This window comes from Pan troglodytes, chromosome 7 (assembly GCF_028858775.2).
Source record: "Pan troglodytes isolate AG18354 chromosome 7, NHGRI_mPanTro3-v2.0_pri, whole genome shotgun sequence".
NCBI lineage: Eukaryota > Metazoa > Chordata > Mammalia > Primates > Hominidae > Pan > Pan troglodytes.
Window position 1 is genome coordinate 94,606,379 of NC_072405.2, and position 18,067 is coordinate 94,624,445.

Genomic DNA, 18,067 nt, shown 5'->3' on the forward strand with positions numbered 1-18,067 from the left:
TCTAGTTCAGAAAGGTTATAAGAAGTTCGGACAAGTTCATTTGAGTGCAAACCAGTGGAAACCCATGCATAGTTTCTTCACCATGTGCATTTTCTATGAACCTTTTGAAGAACCCCTGTGTTGAACATTGCCCAAGTCGTGGGAGAGAAGTGGGTGCGGTCCACTTCCTGTCCTCAATTTGCCCTCAGCGGAGGAGTGCAAGAGCAGGGAAACGCAACCCCAGAGAGATCCTGCCCTGCAGCATGCAGCAGATTGCTGGCCCAGTCCTGGCTCCATGGGGTGCTGTGTGGGCCCAAGCAAGTTGACCAAACTCCCTGATGCTGAAATGAATCCTAGGTGGCCCAATTCCAGTAGCCATGATAGGACTGCCCTGCAGGGACAGTTAATTAACTCAGGAAAAGCAACCTAGCTCCAAGGTTAGCAACCAGGAGTTCCAGTTGATTCCATTAGTGCACCCCTTGAGGCATTCCCAAGCTGGAGTCTGGTGGAAGATGAGGCTCAGTGTGATTGGATGGAAGCACCAACCTATCAAGGAGAAGTCCCACCCACTCTGCCCTGTGCGTCTATAAAGGCGACGGGTGGCGGGGGCGGCACTCATTGAAGCCGCCAGTTGGGAGAGGAGCAGAGCCAGGCCGGTGCTCCCGAAGGCAGCAAGATGTTGCGAGCCACAGCTCCCTGCTGGTTCCCACCTGGATACCCAGAAGCTAAGAAGGTGGCCGAGGAGGCGGCCCTGGAGGCAAGAAGCCGCCAGTTGGGAGCGGAGCAGAGCCAGGCCGGTGCTCCCGAAGGCAGCAAGATGTTGCGAGCCACAGCTCCCTGCTGGTTCCCACCTGGATACCCAGAAGCTAAGAAGGTGGCCGAGGAGGCGGCCCTCGAGGCAAGAAGCCGCCAGTTGGGAGCGGAGCAGAGCCAGGCCGGTGCTCCCGAAGGCAGCAAGATGTTGCGAGCCACAGCTCCCTGCTGGTTCCCACCTGGATACCCAGAAGCTAAGAAGGTGGCCGAGGAGGCGGCCCTCGAGGCTCCAGAATTCCCCCTGCCCTCTCATCAGCCTGCCCAGAGCTTCGGGCTCCGGGTGCCCCAGATGCACAACCAGGCCTCCGCATTTGTGGACATCCAGGCGGAGCCCCAGAACAGGGGTCCGGCGGTGCCCACAGCGTATCTCAAGATGGTGACGGAGGCCTCCTACTTCCCTGCGCAGAGGGGATCGGCCTGCTGCTTGCCAGCCGCCCCAAGGCTGACAGAGAGGCCCTCGGGAGTCCGCATCTCAGCCCCCAGGAAGAGGAAGACGATCGCCCAGTCTTCCAGCCCTTGCTTGGTCACAGGTTGCACAGATGCCAAGAGAACCCGGGTGGCCAGCAGCAGCCAACGCTCCAGTGGCTCCAAGGTCGGCAGACAGCCAGGGAAGACGCGCAACAGGTCAGGGATGGCATGCAAGATCACCACCACCATCAGCTCTAAGCGAATCGTCCGTCGTCCATCCCTACCGAGTTTGAAGAAACCTATTATCCTCCGAAGGTCTGGGTGCCAAGTCCCCACCGTCCTCCGCCGAGGCTATCTCCAACTGTTCACCGAAGAGTGTCTCAAGTTCTGCGCCTCCAAGCAGGAGGCCGTGGAGAAGGCGCTGAACGAGGAGAAGGTGGCCTACGACTGCAGCCCCAACAAGAACAGGTACCTGAACGTGGTCCTGAACACCCTCAAGAGACTGAAGGGCCTGACCCCCAGCTCCATGCCGGGCCTCAGCAGGGCCGCCCTGTACAGCCGCCTCCAGGAGTTCCTGCTCAGCCAGGACCAGCTCAAGGAGAACGGCTACCCCTTCCCGCACCCCGAGCGGCCCGGAGGCGCCGTCCTCTTCACTGGCCAGGGGAAGGGGCCCGGCGACTCCTCCTGCAGGGTCTGCTGCCGTTGTGGCACCGAGTACCTGGTGTCCTCCTCGGGCCGCTGTGTACGCGACCAGTTGTGTTATTATCACTGGGGGCGGGTCCGCTCGAGCCAGGTGGCTGGAGGCCGGGTTAGCCAGTACACCTGCTGTGCAGCTGCTCCTGGCTCTGTGGGCTGCCAGGTGGCAAAGCAGCACGTGCGGGACGGCCGCAAGGACAGCCTCGATGGCTTCGTGGAGACCTTCAAGAAAGAGTTGTCCAGAGACGCTTATCCAGGAATCTACGCCTTGGACTGTGAGATGTGCTACACCACGCATGGCCTAGAGCTGACCCGCGTCACCGTGGTGGACGCCGACATGCGAGTGGTGTACGACACCTTCGTCAAGCCCGACAACGAGATCGTGGACTACAACACCAGGTTTTCCGGAGTCACCGAGGCCGACGTCGCCAAGACGAGCATCACCTTGCCCCAAGTGCAAGCCATCCTGCTGAGCTTTTTCAGCGCCCAAACCATCCTCATCGGGCACAGCCTGGAGAGCGATCTGCTGGCCCTGAAGCTCATCCACAGCACCGTGCTGGACACGGCCGTGCTCTTCCCGCACTACCTGGGTTTCCCCTACAAGCGTTCCCTCAGGAATCTCGCGGCCGACTACCTGGGGCAGATCATCCAGGACAGCCAGGACGGCCACAACTCCAGCGAGGACGCAAACGCCTGCCTGCAGCTGGTGATGTGGAAGGTCCGACAGCGTGCCCAGATCCAGCCACGCCACCGGTCCGCCTCTCCCGCCGCCCTGGCCTGTCCTTGGCCCCAGGCCCCTTCCACAACCGCCATCAGTCCCGAGAGCTCACCCTGTCCACCTCGCCGCAAGGCCAAAGAAACCGGAGCAGTCGACGGCAGGAGAGGGCAAAAAGCCAAGAGTAACCCCAACCGGCCACTCCCAGTCCCCCGGAATCCCTGCCGCGGACCCTCGGGCCTGTCCCCATCCCTCTGCCCTTCCCAGACCTCTGTCCTTCCACTAATCGCCTCCCGCAGCACCGAGCCGCCACTCCCAGTCCCCCGAGTCCCTGCCGCGCCCCCTCGCGCCTGTCCACATCCCTCTGCCCATCCGAGACCTCTGTCCTTACACCACTAGCCACCCCACGTGGGACTTCCATGGCCTCTGAGTACAAGGCCAGCCCCCCGGCCCACCAGCTTTATGAATGTGTGCTTACCTGTTTTTCTCGAGAGGCACCACAGTGAGGTGGGTGAAGCACTTAGGCTCTGGAGTTAGATATCTGGGTTCAAGGCCAAATTCCACCACTTATTAGGTTTCTAATATTGCACAGATAATGTCTTTGCGCTTCTACCTTTTGATCTTTAAAGTGTGATCAAAAGAGACTTAGACTCCCACATCATAATAATGGGAAACTTTGACAGCCCTCTGTAAACATTAGACAGAACAACGAGACAGAAATCTAAAAAGGATATCCAGGAATTGAACTCAGCTCTGCACCAAGCGGACCTAGGAGACATCTACAGAACGCTCCACCCCAAATCGACAGAATATACATGCTTCTCAGCACCACATCACACTTATTTCCACATTGACCACATAGTTGGAAGTAAGGCACTCCTCAGTAAAAGTAAAATAACAGAAATTACTACAAACGGTCTTTCAGACCACATTGCAATCAAAGTAGACCTCAGGATAAAGAAACTCACTCAAAACCGCTCAACTGCATGGAAACCGGACAACCTGCTCCTGAATGAGTACTGGGTACATAACGAAATGAAGGCAGAAAGAAAGATATTCTCTGAAACCAATGAAAACAAAGGCACAACATACCAGAATCTCTGGGTCACATTTAAAGCAGTGTGTAGAGGGAAATTTATAGCACTAATTGCCCACGAGAGAAAGCAGGAAAAATCAAAAATGCATACCCTAACATCACCATTAAAAGAATGAGAGAAGCAAGAGCAAACACATTCAAAAACTAGCAGAAGGCAAGAAATAACTAAGATCTGAGCAGAACTGGTGGAGATAGAGACACAATAAACCCTTCAACAAATCAATGAATCCAGGAGCGGGTTTTTTGCAGTGATCAACAAAATTGATAGAGCACTAGCAAGACTAAGAAACAAGAGAAGAAAGAAGAATCAAACAGATGCAGTAAAAAATGATAAAGGGGATATCACCACCGATCCCACAGAAATACAAACTACCATCAGACAATACTATCAGCACCTCTAAGCTAATGAACTAGAAAACCTAGAAGAAATGGATAAATTCCTGGACGCATACAACCTCCCCAGAGTAAACCAGGAAGAAGTTGAATGCCTGAGTAGACCACTAACAGGCTCTGAAATTGAGGCAATAATTAACAGCCTATCAAGCAATAAAACTCCAGGACCAGACGGATTCACAGCCGAATTCTACCAGAAGGACAAGGAGGAGCTGGTACCATGCCTTCTGAAACTATTCCAATCAACAGAAAAAGAGGGAATCCTCCCTCACTCATTTCATGAGGCCGGCATCATCCTGATCCCAAAGCCTGAGAGAAACACAACCCAAAAAGAGAATTTTAGGCCTATGTCCCTGAGGAACATCGATGGGAAAATCCTCCCTAAAATACCGGAAAAACGAATCCAGCAGCACATCAAAGGGCTTATCCATCATGATGAAGTGGGCTTCATCCCTGACATGCAAGGCTTGTCCATCATATGCAAAACAATAAACATAATCCAGCATATAATCAGAACCAAAGACAGAAACTGCGTGATTATCTCAACAGATGCAGAAAAGGCCTTTGACAAAATTCAACAGCCCTTCATGCCAACAACTCTCAATAAATTAGGTATTGATGGGACATCTCCCAAAATAATAAGGGCTATTTAGGGCAAACCCACAGCCAATATCATACTGAATGGGCAAAAAGTGGAAGCATTCCCTTTGCAAACTGCCACAAGACAGGGATGCCCTCTCTCACCACTCCTATTCAACATAGTGTTGGAACTTCTGCCCAGGGCAATCAGGCAGGAGAAAGAAATAAAGGGAAATCAATTAGGAAAAGAGGAAGTCCAATTGTCCCTGTGTGCAGATGACATGATTGAATATTTAGAAAACCCCATCGTCTCAGCCCAAAATCTCCTTAAGCTGATAAGCAACTTCAGCAAAGTCTCAGGATACAAAATCGAGGTGCAAAAATCACAAGCATTCTTATACACCAATAACAGGCAAACAGAGAGCCAAATCATGAGTGAGCTCCCATTCACAATTGCTTCAAAGAGAATAAAATGCCTAGGAATCCAACTAACAAGGGATGTGAAGGACCTCTTCAAGGAGAACTACAAAGCATTGCTCCACGAACTGAAAGAGGAGACAAACAAATGGAAGAATATTCCACCATCACGGATTGGAAGAATCAATATCGTGAAAATGGCCATACTGCCCAAGGTAAATTATAGATTCAATGCCATCCCCATCAAACTACCAATGACTTTCTTCACAGAACTGGAAAAAACTGCTTTAAAGCTCATATGGAACCACAAAACGGCCCCCACTGCCAACATATTCCTAAGCCAAAAGAACAACGATGGAGGCATCAAGCTGTCCGACTTCAAGCTACAGTAGAAGGCTACAGTAACCAAAGAGCATGCTATCGGTTGCCGTTTTGGTTACCGTAGACCAATGGAACAGAATAGAGCCCTCAGAAATAATACGACACATCTACAACCATCTGATCTTTGACAAACCTGACAAAAACAAGAAATGGGGAAAGGATTCCCTATTTAAAAAATGGTGCTGGGAAAACAGGCTAGCCATATGTCGAAAGCTGAAATCGGATCCCTTCCTTACACCTTGTACAAAAATTAATTCAAGACAGATGAAAGACTTAAATGTTAGATCTTAAACCATACAAACCCTAGGAGAAAACCCAGCCAATACCATTGAGGACACAGGCATGGGCAAGGACCTCATGTCTAAAACGCCAAAAGCAATGGCAACGAAAGCCAACATTGACAAACAGCATCTAATTACACTAAAGACGTTCTGCACAGCTAAAGAAACTCCCATGAGAGTGAACAGGCATCCTGCAGAAAGGGAGAAAATTTTTGCAATCTACTCATCTGACAAAGGGCTAATATCCAGAATCTACTAAGAACTCAAAGAGAGTTACAAGAGAAACCAAACAAGCCCATCAACAAGTGGGGGAAGGATATAAAGAGACACTTCTCAAAAGAAGACATTTATGCAGCCAACAGACACATGAAAAAATGCTCATCAACACTGGCCATCAGAGAAATGCAAATCAAATCCGCAATGAGATATCATCTCACACCAGGTAGAAGAACGATCATTAAAACGTCAGGAAACAACAGGTGCTGGAGAGGTAGTGGACAAATAGGAACACTTTTACACTGTTGGTGGGACTGTAAACTAGTTCAACGGTAGTGGAAGATAGTGTGGTGAATCCTCAAGGATCTCGAAATAGAAATACCTTTTGACCCAGCCATCCCATTACTGGGTATATATACCCATAGGATTAGAAATCATGCTGCTAAAAGGACACACGCAGACGTATGTTTATTGCGGCACCATTCACAGTAGCAAAGACTTGGAACCAACCCAGATGTCCATCAATGATAGACTGGATTAAGAAAATGTGGCACAAATACACCATGGAATACTATGCAGCCATGAAAAAGCATGAGTTCATGCCCTTTGGAGGGACACGGATGAAGCTGGAAACCATCATTCTTAGCATACCATAGCAAGGACAAAAAAACCAAACACCGCATGTTCTCATTCATAGGTGGGAATTGAAGTATGAGAACGCTTGGACACAGAAAGGGGAACATCACACACCGGGGCCTGTCATGGGCGTGGGGAGGGGGAGGGATAGCATTAAGAGATATACCTAATGTAAATGACTAGTGAATGGGTGCAACACACCAACCAGGTGAATCTTGGAAGGCAAAAGCTACTGAATTTAGCGAATTTGTGGAGGCATTCCCAGAAATCAGCCAGGTGAAGTATCACACAACCGAAGACTGCACCACTCCTCTAAGGCAGCACTATGCGGCAAACCCAGACGGCCACTCTTCTCACCCCTCCTCCGTTGGCTGTTCTGGGTAATGTGGTTCAAAAGTCACGTAGGCAACTGCAAAAACAGCTGAAATGGAGTAAGGGCTTCAGGCTGGTGACTAGCAGAGGTCCACCTGACCCCTGTAAGCTGCTGAACAAGAAGGGCTGCCAGAAGTGTCCCCCTAGGGAATTTGGTGGAGACGAAGACCCGCTCACTGGACAAGGGTTCCTCCCAGGAGACGCCCGAGCGGAAGAAACGGGCTGTGAGCCACGCCCTTTCACCCTCCGCTACCCCGCCCTGGGCTGGTGAAGGTGCGCGTAAGGATGAGGACTACTGAGCCCTGAAGAAATAAATCCTTCCCCTTTGACCCCAAGGAGGATTGCCTGTGAGGATCTTCAACGAGTCTACCCGTGTCTAGACACGGGAGCAGGTCTGTCCGGCACAGCACCTCCCTCAAGGAGGAGAAGAGTGAGGAGAAAGGAAACTCAAGTCTGACCATTCTGTCCTGGGAGAGAACAGGAGGATCTCATCTCTCATCTGTCCAAGCATGGCAAGGAGACTTTCTCTCATCTTTCCAAGCAAGATGACTTTTTATAATTAGGAAACAAAAAGAATTTAGAAGGCATGAAAGCAGCCCGTAAGGTGCATTCCTAAGGACTGCCCATTGAAACTGACAAAATTGCCCTTGTTTGATGAGAGGAATGAGCAGAGCACTGAGGTGGTGAACAGGGATCTAGTGAGACTTTCCCAGCATGTTTCTACCAAAGCTTTCTCTAAGCTTCTCGGAACACTCTCCTAATAAGCAGATGTTTGGCCCTTCAGAAAGTCAACAAGCAAAATGCCTTGAGTGTCCCAAAACACTGATGCCATGATGTTGGCTCCTGACTGGCCTCCTTTTCCTTTGACTGGACCACTGCCACCTCTCGGTAGCCGTCGCTTTGATGATGCTTTGCATTCGAGGTCATATTGGTAAAGCCATGTTCCAACTTCCGGTTACAATTTGTCAGAGGGATGCGTCAGGATCGTGATCCCTCCTGTTTAAAATTTCCACTGATAGCTCTCGTCGTAACTGCAGCTGATCTGGGCACAGTGGTTTTCACAGCCACTGCAGGATTCATCTCCCACATCTTCTCACCTCTTCTTGAAACAAGCTATACATTCGTAAAGAGTTCATTTCTTTGGGGTAGTGTCCTTAGAAGCTTTTGTTAAAACATCAATGATTTCTTCATTCTTCCACCCAAGCTTCACCAGAAATTTGATGTTTGCTCTTGCTGCAATTTTCGTGGAATTCATGTTGCTCTGATAGGAGTCCTTTTCAGTGGATGTCTCATCCTTCTCAGTGCCTCAAACTAGATCTAGTTCAGAAAGGTTATAAGAAGTTCGGACAAGTTTATTTGAGTGCAAACCAGCGGAAACCCATGCATAGTTTCTTCACCATGTGCATTTTCTATGAACCTTTTGAAGAACCCCTGTTTTGAACATTGCCCAAGTCGTGGGAGAGAAGTGGGTGCGGTCCACTTCCTGTCCTCAATTTGCCCTCAGCGGAGGAGTGCACAGAGCAGGGAAACGCAACCCCAGAGAGATCCTGCCCTGCAGCATGCAGCAGACTGCTGGCCCAGTCCTGGCTCCATGGGGTGCTGTGTGGGCCCAAGCAAGTTGACCAAACTCCCTGACGCTGAAATGAATCCTAGGTGGCCCAATTCCAGTAGCCATGATAGGACTGCCCTGCAGGGACAGTTAATTAACTCAGGAAAAGCAACCTAGCTCCAAGGTTAGCAACCAGGAGTTCCAGTTGATTCCATCAGTGCACCCCTTGAGGCATTCCCAAGCTGGAGTCTGGTGGAAGATGAGGCTCAGTGTGATTGGATGGAAGCACCAACCTATCAAGGAGAAGTCCCACCCACTCTGCCCTGTGCGTCTATAAAGGCGACGGGTGGCGGGGGCGGCACTCATTGAAGCCGCCAGTTGGGAGAGGAGCAGAGCCAGGCCGGTGCTCCCGAAGGCAGCAAGATGTTGCGAGCCACAGCTCCCTGCTGGTTCCCACCTGGATACCCAGAAGCTAAGAAGGTGGCCGAGGAGGCGGCCCTCGAGGCTCCAGAATTCCCCCTGCCCTCTCATCAGCCTGCCCAGAGCTTCGGGCTCCGGGTGCCCCAGATGCACAACCAGGCCTCCGCATTTGTGGACATCCAGGCGGAGCCCCAGAACAGGGGTCCGGCGGTGCCCCCAGCGTGTCTCAAGATGGTGACGGAGGCGTCCTACTTCCCTGCGCAGAGGGGATCGGCCTGCTGCTTGCCAGCCGCCCCAAGGCTGACAGAGAGGCCCTCGGGAGTCCGCATCTCAGCCCCCAGGAAGAGGAAGACGATCGCCCAGTCTTCCAGCCCTTGCTTGGTCACAGGTTGCACAGATGCCAAGAGAACCCGGGTGGCTAGCAGCAGCCAACGCTCCAGTGGCTCCAAGGTCGGCAGACAGCCAGGGAAGACGCGCAACAGGTCAGGGATGGCATGCAAGACCACCACCACCATCAGCTCTAAGCGAATCGTCCGTCGTCCATCCCTACCGAGTTTGAAGAAACCTATTATCCTCCGAAGGTCTGGGTGCCAAGTCCCCACCGTCCTCCGCCAAGGCTATCTCCAACTGTTCACCGAAGAGTGTCTCAAGTTCTGCGCCTCCAAGCAGGAGGCCGTGGAGAAGGCGCTGAACGAGGAGAAGGTGGCCTACGACTGCAGCCCCAACAAGAACAGGTACCTGAACGTGGTCCTGAACACCCTCAAGAGACTGAAGGGCCTGACCCCCAGCTCCATGCCGGGCCTCAGCAGGGCCGCCCTGTACAGCCGCCTCCAGGAGTTCCTGCTCAGCCAGGACCAGCTCAAGGAGAACGGCTACCCCTTCCCGCACCACGAGCGGCCCGGAGGCGCTGTCCTCTTCACTGGCCAGGGGAAGGGGCCCGGCGACTCCTCCTGCAGGGTCTGCTGCCGTTGTGGCACCGAGTACCTGGTGTCCTCCTCGGGCCGCTGTGTACGCGACCAGTTGTGTTATTATAACTGGGGGCGGGTCCGCTGGAGCCAGGTGGCTGGAGGCCGGGTTAGCCAGTACACCTGCTGTGCAGCTGCTCCTGGCTCTGTGGGCTGCCAGGTGGCAAAGCAGCACGTGCGGGACGGCCGCAAGGACAGCCTCGATGGCTTCGTGGAGACCTTCAAGAAAGAGTTGTCCAGAGACGCTTATCCAGGAATCTACGCCTTGGACTGTGAGATGTGCTACACCACGCATGGCCTAGAGCTGACCCGCGTCACCGTGGTGGACGCCGACATGCGAGTGGTGTACGACACCTTCGTCAAGCCCGACAACGAGATCGTGGACTACAACACCAGGTTTTCCGGAGTCACCGAGGCCGACGTCGCCAAGACGAGCATCACCTTGCCCCAAGTGCAAGCCATCCTGCTGAGCTTTTTCAGCGCCCAAACCATCCTCATCGGGCACAGCCTGGAGAGCGATCTGCTGGCCCTGAAGCTCATCCACAGCACCGTGCTGGACACGGCCGTGCTCTTCCCGCACTACCTGGGTTTCCCCTACAAGCGTTCCCTCAGGAATCTCGCGGCCGACTACCTGGGACAGATCATCCAGGACAGCCAGGACGGCCACAACTCCAGCGAGGACGCAAACGCCTGCCTGCAGCTGGTGATGTGGAAGGTCCGACAGCGTGCCCAGATCCAGCCACGCCACCGGTCCGCCTCTCCCGCCGCCCTGGCCTGTCCTTGGCCCCAGGCCCCTTCCACAACCGCCATCAGTCCCGAGAGCTCACCCTGTCCACCTCGCCGCAAGGCCAAAGAAACCGGAGCAGTCGACGGCAGGAGAGGGCAAAAAGCCAAGAGTAACCCCAACCGGCCACTCCCAGTCCCCCGGAATCCCTGCCGCGGCCCTCGGGCCTGTCCCCATCCCTCTGCCCTTCCCAGACCTCTGTCCTTCCACTAATCGCCTCCCGCAGCACCGAGCCGAAACTCCCAGTCCCCCGAGTCCCTGCCGCGCCCCCTCGCGCCTGTCCACATCCCTCTGCCCATCCGAGACCTCTGTCCTTACACCACTAGCCACCCCACGTGGGACTTCCATGGCCTCTGAGTACAAGGCCAGCCCTCCGGCCCACCAACTTTCTGAATGTGTGCTTACCTGGTTTTCTCGAGAGGCACCACAGTGAGGTGGGTGAAGCACTTAGGCTCTGGAGTTAGATATCTGGGTTCAAGGCCAAATTCCACCACTTACTAGGTTTCTAATATTGCACAGATAATGTCTTTGCGCTTCTACCTTTTGATCTTTAAAGTGTGATCAAAAGAGACTTAGACTCCCACATCATAATAATGGGAAATTTTAACAGCCCTCTGTAAACATTAGACAGAACAACGAGACAGAAATCTAAAAAGGATATCCAGGAATTGAACTCAGCTCTGCACCAAGCGGACCTAGGAGACATCTACAGAACGCTCCACCCCAAATCGACAGAATATACATGCTTCTCAGCACCACATCACACTTATTTCCACATTGACCACATAGTTGGAAGTAAGGCACTCCTCAGTAAATGTAAAATAACAGAAATTACTACAAACGGTCTTTCAGACCACATTGCCATCAAAGTAGACGTCAGGATAAAGAAACTCACTCAAAACCGCTCAACTGCATGGAAACCGGACAACCTGCTCCTGAATGAGTACTGGGTACATAAGGAAATGAAGGCAGAAAGAAAGATATTCTCTGAAACCAATGAAAACAAAGGCACAACATACCAGAATCTCTGGGTCACATTTAAAGCAGTGTGTAGAGGGAAATTTATAGCACTAATTGCCCACGAGAGAAAGCAGGAAAAATCAAAAATGCATACCCTAACATCACCATTAAAAGAATGAGAGAAGCAAGAGCAAACACATTCAAAAACTAGCAGAAGGCAAGAAATAACTAAGATCTGAGCAGAACTGGTGGAGATAGAGACACAAGAAACCCTTCAACAAATCAATGAATCCAGGAGCGGGTTTTTTGCAGTGATCAACAAAATTGATAGAGCACTAGCAAGACTAAGAAACAAGAGAAGAAAGAAGAATCAAACAGATGCAGTAAAAAATGATAAAGGGGATATCACCACCGATCCCACAGAAATACAAACTACCATCAGACAATACTATCAGCACCTCTAAGCTAATGAACTAGAAAACCTAGAAGAAATGGATAAATTCCTGGACGCATACAACCTCCCCAGAGTAAACCAGGAAGAAGTTGAATGCCTGAGTAGACCACTAACAGGCTCTGAAATTGAGGCAATAATTAACAGCCTATCAAGCAATAAAACTCCAGGACCAGACGGATTCACAGCCGAATTCTACCAGAAGGACAAGGAGGAGCTGGTACCATGCCTTCTGAAACTATTCCAATCAACAGAAAAAGAGGGAATCCTCCCTCACTCATTTCATGAGGCCGGCATCATCCTGATCCCAAAGCCTGAGAGAAACACAACCCAAAAAGAGAATTTTAGGCCTATGTCCCTGAGGAAAATCGATGGGAAAATCCTCCCTAAAATACCGGAAAAACGAATCCAGCAGCACATCAAAGGGCTTATCCATCATGATGAAGTGGGCTTCATCCCTGACATGCAAGGCTTGTCCATCATATGCAAAACAATAAACATAATCCAGCATATAATCAGAACCAAAGAAAGAAACTGCGTGATTATCTCAACAGATGCAGAAAAGGCCTTTGACAAAATTCAACAGCCCTTCATGCCAACAACTCTCAATAAATTAGGTATTGATGGGACATCTCCCAAAATAATAAGGGCTATTTAGGGCAAACCCACAGCCAATATCATACTGAATGGGCAAAAAGTGGAAGCATTCCCTTTGCAAACTGCCACAAGACAGGGATGCCCTCTCTCACCACTCCTATTCAACATAGTGTTGGAACTTCTGCCCAGGGCAATCAGGCAGGAGAAAGAAATAAAGAGAAATCAATTAGGAAAAGAGGAAGTCCAATTGTCCCTGTTTGCAGATGACATGATTGAATATTTAGAAAACCCCATCGTCTCAGCCCAAAATCTCCTTAAGCTGATAAGCAACTTCAGCAAAGTCTCAGGATACAAAATCGAGGTGCAAAAATCACAAGCATTCTTATACACCAATAACAGGCAAACAGAGAGCCAAATCATGAGTGAGCTCCCATTCACAATTGCTTCAAAGAGAATAAAATGCCTAAGAATCCAACTAACAAGGGATGTGAAGGACCTCTTCAAGGAGAACTACCAAGCATTGCTCCACGAACTAAAAGAGGAGACAAACAAATGGAAGAATATTCCACCATCACGGATTGGAAGAATCAATATCGTGAAAATGGCCATACTGCCCAAGGTAAATTATAGATTCAATGCCATCCCCATCAAACTACCAATGACTTTCTTCACAGAACTGGAAAAAACTGCTTTAAAGCTCATATGGAACCACAAAACGGCCCCCACTGCCAACATATTCCTAAGCCAAAAGAACAACGATGGAGGCATCAAGCTGTCCGACTTCAAGCTACAGTAGAAGGCTACAGTAACCAAAGAGCATGCTATCGGTTGCCGTTTTGGTTACCGTAGACCAATGGAACAGAATAGAGCCCTCAGAAATAATACGACACATCTACAACCATCTGATCTTTGACAAACCTGACAAAAACAAGAAATGGGGAAAGGATTCCCTATTTAAAAAATGGTGCTGGGAAAACAGGCTAGCCATATGTCGAAAGCTGAAATCGGATCCCTTCCTTACACCTTGTACAAAAATTAATTCAAGACAGAAGAAAGACTTAAATGTTAGATCTTAAACCATACAAACCCTAGGAGAAAACCCAGCCAATACCATTGAGGACACAGGCATGTGCAAGGACCTCATGTCTAAAACGCCAAAAGCAATGGCAACGAAAGCCAACATTGACAAACAGCATCTAATTACACTAAAGACGTTCTGCATAGCTAAAGAAACTCCCATGAGAGTGAACAGGCATCCTGCAGAAAGGGAGAAAATTTTTGCAATCTACTCATCTGACAAAGGGCTAATATCCAGAATCTACTAAGAACTCAAACAGAGTTACAAGAGAAACCAAACAAGCCCATCAACAAGTGGGGGAAGGATATAAAGAGACACTTCTCAAAAGAAGACATTTATGCAGCCAACAGACACATGAAAAAATGCTCATCAACACTGGCCATCAGAGAAATGCAAATCAAATCCGCAATGAGATATCATCTCACACCAGGTAGAAGAGCGATCATTAAAACGTCAGGAAACAACAGGTGCTGGAGAGGTAGTGGACAAATAGGAACACTTTTACACTGTTGGTGGGACTGTAAACTAGTTCAACGGTAGTGGAAGATAGTGTGGGGAATCCTCAAGGATCTCGAAATAGAAATACCTTTTGACCCAGCCATCCCATTACTGGGTATATATACCCATAGGATTAGAAATCATGCTGCTAAAAGGACACACGCAGACGTATGTTTATTGCGGCACCATTCACAGTAGCAAAGACTTGGAACCAACCCAGATGTCCATCAATGATAGACTGGATTAAGAAAATGTGGCACAAATACACCATGGAATACTATGCAGCCATGAAAAAGCATGAGTTCATGCCCTTTGGAGGGACACGGATGAAGCTGGAAACCATCATTCTTAGCAAAGTATAGCAAGGACAAAAAAACCAAACACCGCATGTTCTCATTCATAGGTGGGAATTGAAGTATGAGAACGCTTGGACACAGAAAGGGGAACATCACACACCGGGGCCTGTCATGGGCGTGGGGAGGGGGAGGGATAGCATTAAGAGATATACCTAATGTAAATGACTAGTGAATGGGTGCAACACACCAACCAGGTGAATCTTGGAAGGCAAAAGCTACTGAATTTAGCGAATTTGTGGAGGCATTCCCAGAAATCAGCCAGGTGAAGTATCACACAACCGAAGACTGCACCACTCCTCTAAGGCAGCACTATGCGGCAAACCCAGACGGCCACTCTTCTCACCCCTCCTCCGTTGGCTGTTCTGGGTAATGTGGTTCAAAAGTCACGTAGGCAACTGCAAAAATAGCTGAAATGGAGTAAGGGCTTCAGGCTGGTGACTAGCAGAGGTCCACCTGACCCCTGTAAGCTGCTGAACAAGAAGGGCTGCCAGAAGTGTCCCCCTAGGGAATTTGGTGGAGACGAAGACCCGCTCACTGGACAAGGGTTCCTCCCAGGAGACGCCCGAGCGGAAGAAACGGGCTGTGAGCCACGCCCTTTCACCCTCCGCTACCCCGCCCTGGGCTGGTGAAGGTGCGCGTAAGGATGAGGACTACTGAGCCCTGAAGAAATAAATCCTTCCCCTTTGACCCCAAGGAGGATTGCCTGTGAGGATCTTCAACGAGTCTACCCGTGTCTAGACACGGGAGCAGGTCTGTCCGGCACAGCACCTCCCTCAAGGAGGAGAAGAGTGAGGAGAAAGGAAACTCAAGTCTGACCATTCTGTCCTGGGAGAGAAGAGGAGGATCTCATCTCTCATCTGTCCAAGCATGGCAAGGAGACTTTCTCTCATCTTTCCAAGCAAGATGACTTTTTATAATTAGGAAACAAAAAGAATTTAGAAGGCATGAAAGCAGCCCGTAAGGTGCATTCCTAAGGACTGCCCATTGAAACTGACAAAATTGCCCTTGTTTGATGAGAGGAATGAGCAGAGCACTGAGGTGGTGAACAGGGATCTAGTGAGACTTTCCCAGCATGTTTCTACCAAAGCTTTCTCTAAGCTTCTCGGAACACTCTCCTAATAAGCAGATGTTTGGCCCTTCAGAAAGTCAACAAGCAAAATGCCTTGAGTGTCCCAAAACACTGATGCCACTGTTGCCAAGATGTTGGCTCCTGACTGGCCTCCTTTTCCTTTGACTGGACCACTGCCACCTCTCGGTAGCCGTCGCTTTGATGATGCTTTCATTCGAGGTCATATTGGTAAAGCCATGTTCCAACTTCCGGTTACAATTTGTCAGAGGGATGCGTCAGGATCGTGATCCCTCCTGTTTAAAATTTCCACTGATAGCTCTCGTCGTAACTGCAGCTGATCTGGGCACAGTGGTTTTCACAGCCACTGCAGGATTCATCTCCCACATCTTCTCACCTCTTCTTGAAACAAGCTATACATTCGTAAAGAGTTCATTTCTTTGGGGTAGTGTCCTTAGAAGCTTTTGTTAAAACATCAATGATTTCTTCATTCTTCCACCCAAGCTTCACCAGAAATTTGATGTTTGCTCTTGCTGCAATTTTCGTGGAATTCATGTTGCTCTGATAGGAGTCCTTTTCAGTGGATGTCTCATCCTTCTCAGTGCCTCAAACTAGATCTAGTTCAGAAAGGTTATAAGAAGTTCGGACAAGTTCATTTGAGTGCAAACCAGTGGAAACCCATGCATAGTTTCTTCACCATGTGCATTTTCTATGAACCTTTTGAAGAACCCCTGTGTTGAACATTGCCCAAGTCGTGGGAGAGAAGTGGGTGCGGTCCACTTCCTGTCCTCAATTTGCCCTCAGCGGAGGAGTGCACAGAGCAGGGAAACGCAACCCCAGAGAGATCCTGCCCTGCAGCATGCAGCAGACTGCTGGCCCAGTCCTGGCTCCATGGGGTGCTGTGTGGGCCCAAGCAAGTTGACCAAACTCCCTGACGCTGAAATGAATCCTAGGTGGCCCAATTCCAGTAGCCATGATAGGACTGCCCTGCAGGGACAGTTAATTAACTCAGGAAAAGCAACCTAGCTCCAAGGTTAGCAACCAGGAGTTCCAGTTGATTCCATTAGTGCACCCCTTGAGGCATTCCCAAGCTGGAGTCTGGTGGAAGATGAGGCTCAGTGTGATTGGATGGAAGCACCAACCTATCAAGGAGAAGTCCCACCCACTCTGCCCTGTGCGTCTATAAAGGCGACGGGTGGCGGGGGCGGCACTCATTGAAGCCGCCAGTTGGGAGAGGAGCAGAGCCAGGCCGGTGCTCCCGAAGGCAGCAAGATGTTGCGAGCCACAGCTCCCTGCTGGTTCCCACCTGGATACCCAGAAGCTAAGAAGGTGGCCGAGGAGGCGGCCCTGGAGGCAAGAAGCCGCCAGTTGGGAGCGGAGCAGAGCCAGGCCGGTGCTCCCGAAGGCAGCAAGATGTTGCGAGCCACAGCTCCCTGCTGGTTCCCACCTGGATACCCAGAAGCTAAGAAGGTGGCCGAGGAGGCGGCCCTCGAGGCTCCAGAATTCCCCCTGCCCTCTCATCAGCCTGCCCAGAGCTTCGGGCTCCGGGTGCCCCAGATGCACAACCAGGCCTCCGCATTTGTGGACATCCAGGCGGAGCCCCAGAACAGGGGTCCGGCGGTGCCCCCAGCGTATCTCAAGATGGTGACGGAGGCGTCCTACTTCCCTGCGCAGAGGGGATCGGCCTGCTGCTTGCCAGCCGCCCCAAGGCTGACAGAGAGGCCCTCGGGAGTCCGCATCTCAGCCCCCAGGAAGAGGAAGACGATCGCCCAGTCTTCCAGCCCTTGCTTGGTCACAGGTTGCACAGATGCCAAGAGAACCCGGGTGGCCAGCAGCAGCCAACGCTCCAGTGGCTCCAAGGTAGGCAGACAGCCAGGGAAGACGCGCAACAGGTCAGGGATGGCATGCAAGACCACCACCACCATCAGCTCTAAGCGAATCGTCCGTCGTCCATCCCTACCGAGTTTGAAGAAACCTATTATCCTCCGAAGGTCTGGGTGCCAAGTCCCCACCGTCCTCCGCCGAGGCTATCTCCAACTGTTCACCGAAGAGTGTCTCAAGTTCTGCGCCTCCAAGCAGGAGGCCGTGGAGAAGGCGCTGAACGAGGAGAAGGTGGCCTACGACTGCAGCCCCAACAAGAACAGGTACCTGAACGTGGTCCTGAACACCCTCAAGAGACTGAAGGGCCTGACCCCCAGCTCCATGCCGGGCCTCAGCAGGGCCGCCCTGTACAGCCGCCTCCAGGAGTTCCTGCTCAGCCAGGACCAGCTCAAGGAGAACGGCTACCCCTTCCCGCACCCCGAGCGGCCCGGAGGCGCCGTCCTCTTCACTGGCCAGGGGAAGGGGCCCGGCGACTCCTCC

At 51.0% G+C, this 18,067-nt stretch overlaps 1 protein-coding gene across 1 annotated transcript; it reads left to right on the forward strand.

Annotated features, from left to right (window-relative positions):
• Positions 1–655: 655 nt before the first annotated feature.
• Positions 656–2,674, forward strand: LOC134810768 (putative exonuclease GOR; the record flags this gene model as incomplete). The annotated part of the gene is made up of 1 exon (XM_063816806.1): positions 656–2,674. A coding segment is annotated over exon 1 (2,019 nt), but the record flags the coding sequence as incomplete, so codon positions are not given.
• Positions 2,675–18,067: the final 15,393 nt, after the last annotated feature.